Source organism: Bremia lactucae, linkage group LG8 (assembly GCF_004359215.1).
Source record: "Bremia lactucae strain SF5 linkage group LG8, whole genome shotgun sequence".
In the NCBI taxonomy this organism is placed as follows: Eukaryota; Oomycota; class Peronosporomycetes; order Peronosporales; family Peronosporaceae; genus Bremia; species Bremia lactucae.
In genome coordinates this window covers 4,102,021-4,115,155 of record NC_090617.1, presented here as the reverse complement: position 1 = coordinate 4,115,155, position 13,135 = coordinate 4,102,021, and the positions used below count along the sequence as shown (strand labels likewise).

The 13,135-nt window shown below is 46.3% G+C and overlaps 2 protein-coding genes across 2 annotated transcripts; one reads left to right on the top strand and one right to left on the bottom strand.

Annotated features, from left to right (window-relative positions):
- The first annotated feature begins 3,870 nt into the window (after nt 1-3,870).
- CCR75_001717 (uncharacterized protein) lies at nt 3,871-8,589 on the top strand. The gene is made up of 3 exons (XM_067959818.1): nt 3,871-3,949; nt 4,061-4,374; nt 4,454-8,589. The coding sequence occupies exons 1-3, from the start codon at nt 3,896-3,898 to the stop codon at nt 5,550-5,552; spliced, it is 1,467 nt and encodes a 488-aa protein (XP_067815855.1). The 5' UTR covers nt 3,871-3,895; the 3' UTR covers nt 5,553-8,589.
- Nucleotides 5,740-10,479, bottom strand: CCR75_001716 (uncharacterized protein; the record flags this gene model as incomplete). Its single annotated transcript, XM_067959817.1, has 1 exon — nt 5,740-10,479. The coding sequence occupies one exon, from the start codon at nt 10,477-10,479 to the stop codon at nt 5,740-5,742; it is 4,740 nt and encodes a 1,579-aa protein (XP_067815854.1).
- Between the last annotated feature and the right edge of the window lie 2,656 nt (nt 10,480-13,135).

Here is a 13,135-nt window from a genome sequence, read left to right as displayed (position 1 = left end):
CTCTAATTCTAGCCGGAACAGGTGGGTCTTAACAGGACTGTCTGCAACACCTTTAATAAACACACTTACCTGTGTTTGTTCATCTATTCGATGACTAACGATACAACTGACCAGGTATCGTGTATGTTGGGCATCATATTTACAAAACAACTTGATATATAAAACTTGTTATAAGCGTGAATGTCACGCATGCCCTGTTTAAATCCAGGAGCTCGGTTCGATCCCTGAATTCGGCACTTGGTGACTCAAATGTTTGCCTGAGCCGGGTCTTAAAAGCCTCATACGACCCAAAAACTAATGCGTCATGAAGCTTGAGCCCCAAGGCCAAGATTTGGCACGTTCGGCTAAGTTGAACAAGCCAAATTTCACTTTCGTCGCATCATCATTGATGTAGGGAGCTTTGATGCCGTCGTCCAATTCGACAAACATTACAAAAGGGAGTCACCTTGGACTGCCTTAAACTTAGAGATTTTGATCGTTAAGATTTCAGGTCAACGCGAAAGCGTCGGCCCATTAGCAGCATGTCAATGCTGCTGTCTCAACAGTTTCTTCTGTTGAGCACCCTGTTCTCTCAACACTTCTGTATTGAGAGTCTTGCTGGTAAAGCAAATGCTACTTTTCTTGAGCGTCGTCGAGTTTGTGTTGAATGAACTCGGCTCCGGCCGCATGCCGTTCATCTCTGCCCAAAGTGAACACTATAGCGCCAACAGCTGCCCGCCTACGACCTAACTCATTCGTTTGATAGCTCTCCATTTGAGGTCACTCAACTGTCTCACGCATTGCGTGATAACCCTCTTGAGTGGCTTAAAAGCTCTCTCCTTCTTCATCCAACATGTCCGATTTGTATGGAACGTGCGTGTGCCGTTGAACGGACTACAAAGTGCTATTAGTTGCAACCGGGCACCTATCACTAGCACTGATCAGTACTAGTTAACCTTACCCTGATTGCATTTAAGATAGCGTGCCTCGAAACTTCACGTACACAAGAGTACAGAGGAAGGTTTCTAAGTAGCTAAGGGTCTTTAGCTCCAAGGTAATTTAATGGATTTAAAAGTAGGGAAAAGTAAAACTGTATTAATATAATTAGTTTCCTACGTAAAGGTTTTCTATCTACTACTGACTGAACTTAATAAATTAATATCTTGTTAAGTCTGGCGCCTCCTTGCGCCGCGCAATCGTGTCTTGAAACAAATACGGGGTTGATTTAGGCTCAAATCAACCAAATCGATAGAGCTAATGTCATGTTGCATCAAAAATATCAAATTTGGTATTATTGGAACTATTTTAAGTCAAAATTACTAAGGATATAAACTTTGCACCATATTATTCCCTCTCATAGGAAATTATACTCTGGTAGCACTTTGTAGTCCGTCCAAGAACCACAGTGTAACGGGCACTGCCGACTTGTACCCCATCAGTACACCTCACGTACACTAGTACGCCACCTCACGTGCACTAGTACGTGCCGAGGAAGAAGACTCTCTTTCACACACTTGCTTTAAAGAGGGTTAAAAATAAACAGTATTTTATATAATTAAGCTCTTCTGCTTCTATCTATTTGGTAATAATTAACTATAAACTAATACAAAGCATGTAATAAGCTTTATTTTTTTTATTTGTATCTCTCTTTGCGCGCATCCAACGCTGACTGGACCGCGGAGAACTTGATATGCTGGCCTATATCTACCAATGGATAAGTTTTTCGAATGTTACTACGTAAAGTAATATTCTCGAAATATTATCTATCTCTTAGATAATATTGTAATTAGAAGCCTTTAAGTGTTAATTTCATGTAATGCGCGCACTAGCCGCCACCCTCCTGTGGCCTTTCGCACACATAAGGTCGGTGGGCTGCGTGAAACGGTTGACTCCCTTGCATGCCCCGCTTTTAATCGAGCGGTACAGAATTTATCATTCGCAAGTACTTGTTTACGAGGCAGTGGCCACTGCTCCATGACACAGTACTTCGAGCCCGATTTGAGCTCGATGTCATGTTGAGTTCCTTTATCCTTAGGCAACTCGCATGGAACCGCTTCAGGCAACATATCCCTGAATTTATTCAAATCTTTGTAAAAAGAGTATATCTCTCGGTTCGAGTTTTCACATCGAGGACACTTTCGTCCATCTATGAGCTGCTAAGAACCCATTCGTTCTCTGCAAAAATTACCACTGACCGAATATCAGTAACGCGTTCATCCATTGTGACGAGTACGCAGATATGCTTGATTCTACCTCATGCAGATCTCTCAAGAGCCGCTTGGTATCTAGGGTTGGCAATTGAGTTGTCTCCAAAGTTAACTTCGGAGGCGCTAACAAATCAAGAGTATAAAGCGCCTACTTTTGATCCGTCATTAATCAAGACATTCAATGTCCATAGGTTCCGGATCTCCAAGCTCGTGTCGTCTTGGAGGACGGTACGATGACGAACTAGCCTGAGCCTGTCTCAAGCTAGCCCTCCTGTTCCGATCCGGATATTGCTTCTTCAAGCGTATCCAGTTCCAAGCGGAATAGGTGGGTCTTCACGGGACCATCTGTAAGACCTTGCACGAACACCTTAATCAACGTGTGTTCATGAAATGGGTTGTTTGTGATCCAACTCGCTTAGGGCCGTATGTGCTGGGCATAAGCGTGAACATCGCGCTTGCCTTGCTTGAGTTTTAGAAGCTCTGATTGAGCTCTGAACTCAGCCCTAGGCGGTTCATGTCTGCTTGAGCCGGGCTTTGAAAGCCTCTAGTGACCCAAAGGCATATGGGTCGCGCAAGTTAAGGCCTAGCACCCAAGTTTTGGCACGACCTGCCAATTTGACTGAGCAAAAGCGACTTGATTTTGCTCGTCGACGATGTGACGATCCTTTATGACATCGTTTAATTCGACAAACCGTCTTAAGTGGGAGTCTTTTCGACTCCCTATACTTAGAGATGTCTATCTTTAAGGTTTCGGGACGACGCGTGTGCGTCATCCCAGGTACAGGGGTCTGCACTCTACAGTTCTGCCTGCTGGGAGCTTGCTGATTAAGCGAGGCTACCTTCTCCTTCGCCTCGTCAAGTTCATGTTGTATGAACTTGGCGATAGCTGAATGGAGGGCATCTCTGTCCAAACTGGACAGCATGGCCAGGATGGCATCATTCTCTACTTTCAATGTCACTTAGAAATGAGTAGCTATCACGCATGCCGTGATGCGTGTTTTCATTATCATTCAACATGTCTATGTTAGATGATGGAACTTATGTGATCGGGCACCGGTTACGAAAGAACTTCCAAAAATTTAGAGTTCAAAAATCTTGCTTTGGCTTTAGGAGCGAGGTAGCTCCACTATAGATCATACAAGCGATAAAAGTAAATAAAAGCGGGGACACTTAGCCATAGTGATTTCTCTGCGCGGGACTTTAATTCTTCCTAAAACAGGTTTTTCTGTGGTCTACTAATACTAATTTTGACGAAGTCAATGGCTAGCAGACGAGCCGTCTTTTGATTTATAGACGCAGCCAGATCTTGCAACTGTAGGGTCGGCACAATGTATATATGCTTTAATGCCGTCTAGTTATTCAGTGTTTCCTAAGACGGCTTATAATAATGACGACGTCATTTTTAGGCAAGCACAATCGCTGCTCTTTTTGGCAATTTGATAGCAGCATGTGCTAGTAATGCTCGGCAAACGGCCTTAGGGATGAGATGTAGGCGCTAAGGATGCTCAGCTAGCTGCCTCAGATTGGCAATTATGACATAAGCCTCTGCGTTTGTGCGTCCTAACTCTAGCCCACATGACTGCATTCAAGAAACAATAAGTAATTGCCACGTGTCCACTCTAAACATGCATTCAGTATGGTCCTACAAACTTTAAGTATCCAACGAAGGCTACACTTCATGAACGCTAAATTTGCGGACAAGCGACATCATGCGCGTATCTGCTCTCGTCGCTGGTATCCTCTCTGCTCTCTGCGCTTTAAATGTACGTGGTCCTTAGCATCGAAGTAGGCCATTTGTATCTCTCCTACTTGCATTTTGCTCCTAATACAGACCTAGTCATCTCAATGTCACTGCTTGTTTTGCCACATTTCAGCGTATAGAAGCCACTCTGGACTCTGTGGCGAAAGTTCGCGTGGCTGCAGATAATGCATTCTCCGATGGCGACATGAAATCTGCCATTTCCCTTCTTTCAAAGCTTATTGAGCTCGAGCCAACGAACGAGCGCAACTTTTACAAGCGCTTTCGGGCCTACTTGAGTGAACGCAAGTACTCGCATGCGCTGTCCGACCTCTCGTCGTCCGTGGCAGTAAATCCCAAGTTTAAACAAGGCTTACTGCAACGGGGGAAGCTCCTACTGATGCTGGGCCAATGCGCTGAAGCATCTCGAGATTTTCAGACCCTTCTCGAGTGCGTGGAGCTGCTTTTGTGCATTTTTTTGTGTGCGTGACATATCTTATTGTGAGTTTTGTATTGTTATTGGCATCAGATTGTACCCAAAAGACACGGCGGGAGCTGAGCAGCTCCATAAAAGTCAAGAATGTGCTGCAATTATAGACCAAGCCGAGCGCGCGCATAGTCGCGGCGAGTATCAGTCGGCTTACAATTATTTGACGGAAATACTTGAAAGTGCAGCCATGTCGAGTGTGCCATTATTGCTGGAACGTGCTCAATTGAGTGTGTCATTACGCAGTCCCTTTGATGCCATTGCGGATCTCGGTACGATTTTAAAGCTAGATCCGTCGAATTTAGTTGCGCTGCAGATGCGAGGAGAAGTCTTGTATTCGTTAGGGGACAAGCAATCGCTCGAGGCCGCGCAGTCGCACTATCGTCAGGGTTTGCACTCGGACCCGGAGCATAAAGGGATCAAGTTATTGTACAAAAGGTTGAAAAAAGTTTTAAAATACGTGAATCGTGCGGAAAACGCGATGCAACGTGGTGTCCATAAAGAAGCAGTCAACGAGTGGCACTTGGCGTTAAGTGTTGACCCGGAACACGCGGCCATGAACAAAGAGTTTTATCTGCAATTGTGCACAAGCGAGGTCCGTTTAAAGCATTTTTCCGAAGCGCGTAGTGCGTGTGATCACGTCGTGTCTATCGATGATAACTACGCACTGGCGTTTGCGAAGTTGAGTGAAGCGCTTTTGGGTTTAGAACTCTACGAAGACGCAGTGCGAGCTGCAAAACGTGCGTTGGAACTGGACGATTCGAGTGAATTTCAAGAAAAAGTGGCCCAGGCTGAAGCTGCGCTAAAGCAAAGTTTGACGAAAAATTACTACAAAATATTGGGTGTGTCGCGCAATTCAGATGCCAAGGAGATTAAAAAAGCATATCGTAAACAGGCACTCGAGTGGCACCCAGACAAACATACGGACAAGTCGGAATTGGAGAGGGAAAAGGTAGAAAAGCGTTTTCTCGACATTGCGGAAGCTTATGAAATTCTGTCGAATGACGAGAATCGGGCAAAGTACGACCGTGGCGAGGATGTTTCGGGCAGCTCTCAGCAACAGGAGCAGAGGAATCCGTTCGGCAATGCACAATTTTTTCAGCAAAGTGGGCGCACCTTCCACTTTAATTTTGGCGGCTAGAGAAAGTAAAAAAAGTTGAGGGCTATCGAGGGAACAAGAGGAAGCAACACCGCCATACAAAACGCACAGAATGACTTTTTACTCAATTTCTTAGCCAAATATTTCATACATTTATATAGTTTTTGTATAGTTGTGCAAGAGAGAGATTTTGTCCTAGGTGTCTACGTTCCTGTTGAAGAATACACAGCTAAGGCTTTTGTTGACGCAGGACTTGAGACGGAAGTAGCAAATTCAAAGCCTTGGTCTCGTTCTTGTGCTTCGGTTTCCACATCTTGTGACCTTCGTTTTGCATTCTTGTCGTCGGCGTATTGTTGTAACTGTCCTTACTCCTGGCGTTAGCACGGCCAGTTCCAGTCCGAAAGTGCTGCCCCTTGCCTGCATTATTAGCAGCACTCGAAGGCTCAAATTCTGGAGGATATTCTTCACTAAGAGGGATCAGAACTTGTGCGTGAGAGGATGCGTAGAAACCATATTGCGTCGGCAATGAGTACATCGGAGCATAGGAGCCATCCGGCATCTGAAAGAGTTGTGTCTGTTGTTGATTAGGCACTACAGAAGGCGTTGGGTAGTACTCTGAAGACGATGAAGCCAAGTACCCATGAGGTGCCGTTGACAAAGGTGTAGGCGGAAGGAACGAGGAGTCTTGACACGGAATTTCAGCATTCATGTGTGGAAACAAGTGCATCAATGGATCCATGGTTCCATGCGTGAACGATGGCGTCGCGGCTGCTGAAAAAAACGCCTCGACAGAAGGAGCCAGCGGTTCTTCAGTCACTGGCTTCGACAACATAAAGTCCGACGATGCTGCCACAGGAGCCTGTGCACTCTCTAACGTAGCAACTTCGCCATCATAACGCCACTTTTGAACCAATTTCTGAATCTTTTCAACATCAGGTGGAACTGGTGTGACACTAGGAACTGGCGGGGGCACCACTGACGCCATTGACTTGACAAAAGCCTTGTCAAATCCTTTCTTCAGTCCACGTCGATTGTTACTAATAGCTGGCATACGTTCAGACGCGCGTTGCGGCATAGCTTCGTGAAAATGCGTTGTTCCTTTCGTAACAGTTGCCGTGCGATTCCGTGTCTCGTGTAGCTTGTTAGGAGGAATGGAGACGCATAGTAAATTATTCCAAGCGACAATCTTGCCACGATCCAGACTACGCGTTCCATAGAGCGCTTCACCACCTGTAAAGCTCTCGTCAAAGAGCACTTCGACACATTTACTACTCACGTGCGTCGCAACGACAGTGCCCCGATGACCCAACGGCACACCACGAGCACTGATATTTATCACGCGATCTCCTAGCACCGGTGCCCCTTGATTTAACGACGCTCGCAACGAAACTTCTTGACCCGTTAAATCTTGATTCACCAACGGATTTGGACGAAACAAGTCCGCGGCACGAATAGTGGCAACAATCGGAGCGTGTTCGTGATTCTCCGCAGCCTTAAGACGCTCGTTCGCACGCAACGTACCTGCAGCTTCCATCGCACTAATAGCATGCACGCCCAAGTACGTTGACGTGATTGGAATGTGCTTTGAGTGTTCATTCGCACCCAATCGCTGCTGCTCAATCCATTGTTTAATAGCTTCCGCTTTCACTTCCACGCGCTCTGTCTCGTGGATCCCAAACACATCTTTTCCTTGATACGACGTGGCAAAAGGAAGGTGATTGAATCTCTGAATCACGTCGGGAAATTCCTTTTGATACGACGCAATGAGCAGCACCGCACGTTCAGTATATTCCCATGCAGTCGTGCTTCCCGGGCTCTTGTATGACGAATCTGACGTCAATGCACGTGGACTGCTCGTGCCAACAATCTTCACAATATCTCCTTTCCGCCAGACATTACCCGCGTCTTCACTCGAGCTCACACTATCACGGCTTACGAGTCGACAGTACCCAGGAAGCAACAACTCTTTGCGATACCGAAGATTCAGTCCAATATCAATGCCCTTGGGCTTGATAATCACACTTCCTGTCAACAAACCCAACGTCGACGCTGAGATTCCGAGCTTCTGAGCAACGTGATAGCCTGGAAAGAATCGATCCGTTAGTTTCTGGGCAATTACGTAGCCAAATGGTGGCTCCCGATCAATCGTATTTACATGAACCGAGACTGAATGCTCGGCTTCATCGTGATTCAAGACAATAGCTGTACAACCGAGCCACTTGCCACGTGTAATCAAAGCTTTCGAGTCCACGGGGAAGCGTTCATTCAATAACATCGTGCCTTTTTCTTCAAATCGCGCATCAAGAAGCGTATGATTCCGAATTGTCAATTGCGCAGGCACTAAAGCTTCTGTTTCGCCAAACTTTTTCTCAATGGCTCCTGTACGAGGATTCGAAATCATCCCTTGAAGAGGCAACACATGCAAGACGATTGTAATTCCCGTAACGCCGAGGTCAATGCCGCCACTGCCCGGAAGCCCACGGCCTGATAAGAACTTGACCACCTCTGTCTGGGCATAATACGCCCAAGCAGTCTTCTCGTCAGGTCCGTACGAAGTAAAGACAATATCCGTCTCGTCACGTCGAGAATTCTTGTGCAAAAGCTTCGAGGCTTTCAGACGGTATTCTCCACATAGCGTACTCAAGCCTACAACTAGCACTTCGTGAAGATTTGGCCAATTTGCAAGAACTGTCGTGCCAAGTAGATCTCGAGGATGAATCTCGTCGGCAGTAGCAATACCGCTGTCTATTAACTTGGCTGAAGCTGGGAGTTGTAGGATCACACTTGCCTTGCGTGAACTCATTCCAAAGCAATTGAGACCAACACTAGCAATGCGTGTAGATTCAAGCGGAATGGAAAAGAGCGAAGGGAATCCAGCAAGCGGAACAACAACATTGTCCATGAGTTTACTCTGAAACTCACCACCAGGGATCGGAGGCAGCTCGTAAACTTCAACTCGAGTATGACAGTATAATACGTTTGGAAAGCCACGAACGCCTGGTAATGTCGACGTTAATGTATCTAAAACATTTAAGTCGCGAACGATTCGAAGAGGCTTGAGCTGCAGCTTGTTGCGTTGTCTTTCTGCTTCTGTGAGCTCGGAATCAGGACAGTATTGAGCAATTGCTTGCTTTAGTAAAGCGACATCAATAAAAGGCAGGAGATTCACACCCTCCCACGCATTGCGCTTGCCTTCCATATCAATGGCAAATGTTTCGGGGTAAAAGTGTTTGATCGGCGAAAGCGGTGAAATCATTAAAAATCGATACGATTCAGGTACGAGATTCGCGCTCGAAGCGGGGAGATTCGACATTAATTGCTCAAATGGGAGCAATGGGCCCGCAATTGACGAATCTTTGTCAAACATGACGTTCGTGAGAATGTCTTCAATGTTTGTAAGATCGGATATCATGGGCGCGTAGTGGTAAGGGTAGTACCAAGCCCACGACGGTGGGCCTTGGAAATAGTACGCAATACACCAGACTAGTGCTTCAATATAGGACTTTTTTACTTGTTCCAACTCTTTATTGTCAGCGTCGCCATTGCCGCGGAGTATGCCATACTTGTGTTCGTAGTACTTCCACTTGGTTTCTTGAAAACTTTCACTGCCAACGAGCATGAGGATCTCGCGATCTTTCTGCTGCAGCTCTAGAGATATTATCGTATCGTCCTTGCCATCCAAAGCTTCCAGTAAAGCCCGTTCATCTTCGTCCATATCAACGCAATCATCCGGTAAGGACAGTGGCAATTCGTCTTCGTTAGTATCGTTTAAAAGTAATTTCATCGCGTTCTGAACCTCCTCGGCTTCCACTTCGTGTTGTCTTGATTGATGTCGATTACCACGACGTTTCGATCGTTTCTGCTCTTCCATCGCTCGAGTCACAAGAATCTCTTCTTCTTGGTCGCCAATCACTCGAAACAATTCTTGCAATAACTTCGGATTCACAATTCTCCCATTTAACGTTAAATAACTTCCTGGATGGCTTTCCAATAGATTCCGATAGACTTTCAAGAGCAACGGAATCGCGTCTTCACTAATCTCTAACGTCGGACTATGTGGTATGAAATCATTCCCAAGTAAAAATGTCAGTAGAATAAAGTCATCTAGCATTCGTTCGCCGTTCCATGGGGCTTCGACACGCATTTCCAGCATCAAATATTCTCGAAAAAGGCTTAAATGAACCAATTGCCACTGTTGCTCTTCAATGTGCTTTACTGCGACCTTTTTAAATGAACCGCCCCATACAACTGTTTCACGCACAAGCGTAAAGTGCGGTTCGTGCGTCATGAGCCCCAAGAGCATTAAATCCGCGTCACTTCCGTACATACAATGACGAAGATTCGACTCATAATCAACTGCCATCTTTCGATGACGAATGAATTCGACAATTTTATGTTCTCCTTCACCAGGCACTTCACTACCACTAAAAAAGATTTCTAATTGGGCCCACAATGGATCAATTTTCATCTTTTGTCGTACGAAAAACACCAAATGTCGCGATAATTGACTCAAAAAGTCCGTCCCTGGGGTAATGCAATTCGAATCAAATTTGTTTGAAAGATTTAAGGCCTTGTTGCTATTTTTTTCATCTTGAAGCTTAATTTGAAGGTGTCTCTCCTTGTCTATGGCTTCTTGGCGTTCCAGACCCGCACGAAATCGCCGCGATCGCTGCTGATTGAGCTTCGCACGCGGCGCGACGCCGTCTATAGCGATATATACAAGTTTCTTGGGCTTAATAATGTGAGTGATTAGACGGTCTAAGTACGTAAAGATTCCGTGCAGCTGAGCCTCGAGCGACAACGAATTCAGCGCGTCATCGGCTGCGTCCGAGTGCGTACAATTGTGAATAATGCCATTCATATCGAGATAGAATGCGTCAAATTCCGGAAGTAATGAAACGTTCGAGATTGGTTGGTTTAGCAGCGGATAGCGCTCCGACATGTAGCGGTAAAAGCGCGGGATGCCCATGGTAAAGGTCCTAGGAAGGAACGACGCTCGAGGGGGACTGGATTCGTTACACAATGGGGCTATTATTACGACCAATGAAAGAACAAAATTAAATAGCCAATCGAGCTTTGAACTCGCGCCCGGTTTTTAACTGCTTCGATGTGATAAAATGTTTATGCCAGACACTCATTTTAAATTGCTGCACTTGCCAGCAAAAGTTAGCTGGTGTACATTTGACGCTTGCCAATCTTTGTTGCGCTAATGCGGTGCTGTGGTTTCTCAATTCTACATACCGACAGCGGTGACAACAGCACAATAATACTTTGCGCTCTTCCCATCGGTTTAGTTTCGTAATGCGCAAGCGGCAAACAGTACATCCCACTCCGTGCGCGACAGATAGCAGCTTCTAGGAATCATGCAGTTATTTCTGTCGGAGCATGCAGCGGACGCTGTATCGCTCTGTTGTTGTGTTTTGTGAAGAAGTAGAAGAGTAGCAGTGAACTATGTCAATCAACAGAGAAATCGGTGAGCTACGAGGGGAAAGTTTGATACTAGCGGCTTAACCAGCTTCTCTTGCGTACAGTGAGGTAGTTGTGGAAAGCGCGTTAGCGTCCTCACCCAACGCACTAAAAACTTTAGTTAAGTGTCGTCACGGGAGCGGCAATCCGTCTCCTCGTGCGCACTTACCAAGTAGGAAGTAGTTTTCAGACTGATTAATATTCAATCGCATTAAATATAAATACCTATTTTTACCGATCAAAATGTCATCTCTATAGAAAACACTTAGTATGTATTGCGAGCGTATCTTTCTAGATACCTCGCGTAACGGATGACGCTAGGCGTCATCCCTCCTAATGTAAATGCACCTATGTGCATCGCATACACAAGTGTTGGTCACAAGTATGAACCACACCCGAGAGGTGGGTCTGCTTACTTTATTTATATAATTGACCATCCCCTTAAGTGCACCAAGTGTACTTAAAGGGAACTGTGTAACATTAGGGCAACTTTAGCCCGTTACACCAGACCCTTTTAGGAACGAATTTACATTTTAAATTCGTCAAAGAGGAGCGAGGAATTGCGAGCACCTTTACGCGCCGCTAGTTCTCTCAATCACTCTAGCGACCTGTGTTTCCATACACGGCGCCAAAGATGCCACCTAAAAGTGGCAACGTTGGTGGGTCGTCTGCGAAGACACCCCCTCAACCACGCGCTAAGCTCATGCGCCGATTTAATACGCCGGCAGGATCTAATGCCTTAGTCGAAACACCGACAGCTACTGCTGCTGTCGCGTCAACTGGGCTTAAGGATCCATCCCACTTTGGCTGCGACGATGCTGATCCGTCGATCGTTGTCGACTACAATGAGTCGACACCGTTGCCGTCACTTCATACAGTTATGCGGACAACGAGCTTATTAGGAATGAAGATGGCGCATTATTGCCCATCCAAACTTCTGTCTTGGCTCACAATATGGAGACAGCCCAATTTAGAATGCTGTCTCGTCGTCTGCGCTAGATAGCGCAGCGACAGGTAATGAGAGCGCTGCCCATAAAGGCGCAGCCGCTTCTCCGTTGGGTAGTATAACCGCAACGCCTTATACTCAGACCCATATCCATAATATTTAAATTAAAAATTAAATAATGATTCAGACATAGAGGATTTCGAGCCTAAAGCTCCGCTGACGACACGTGAACGGTGTCACAAGCCAGTCGTTTTGAACGTGGCTATGTGTCGGATGGAATATCCAAAGATGCCCCCTCCATCTAAGTGGCCTTGTTGAAACAGGCCAAGAGCGTCGCTCCTAGAGCGCGCTCTTCTAGACGCTCATAAATATTGTGGCGTCTTTAAATCATGGAAGGGTCAGGGAAAATCGCTTGGGCGCATTTTTCCCGATCCCGGTCGTGTTGCATCTAGCTGAAACGTCCGACCAATACGAGACGGAATTCGCGCTCCGCATGCATCCGCATTCCGATGCGATGAAACAGCGGATGCAGTGGACTAATTTCGCCCGCTTGCGTGTGAAAGAAATCATGGGCGGTACTGTACCCCCTGCTTCTTTTTACAACCCTGCTTCTGCTTGTCCGTTTGAGACTAGCGAAGAGGCTTCAGCTGGTGCTCCTTTTTAGAGGCAGCCATCAAGCCGGGCACATCAAGATGTATGGTATCGATCGGTTCCCAAGAGTCTTCGGGTAACATCTCCATTGGACGAGGATCAGATACCTTGCCTCACAGAGTGGTGAGCAAGCAACCATCCAGCAAGAAAGTTTTTATTCCTAGCCGCATCCATCAGTGCAGGCGGCGCCTGATAGGAGTGGAGCACTAAAACCTCTTTGAGAGGATAATGCTGAGGGATCCGCGTTACTCGCGTGATGTCCCTCGCTCTCCAAGACCTGTTCGTGGTGGAAGGAGTCGGTCCGATAGCTTTTCGCCTTCACCGTCCCCCTCACCCGAACGACGATCGACTCACAGTCGACGTCATTATCGGTCTCCTTACACGGATGGGGATATGTGACCTCATTTGGGTTTACATACCGTTTCAAACGACCCACGTAAAATACGGGGTGCGTCTTCATATACGGGGGAAGGGTGAGTCTATAATATAGGTCTCCAACCTCTTCGACCACCGTAAAGGGCCGAACGAAACGCGGCTACAACTTTGTAGTTCCTCCAATTAG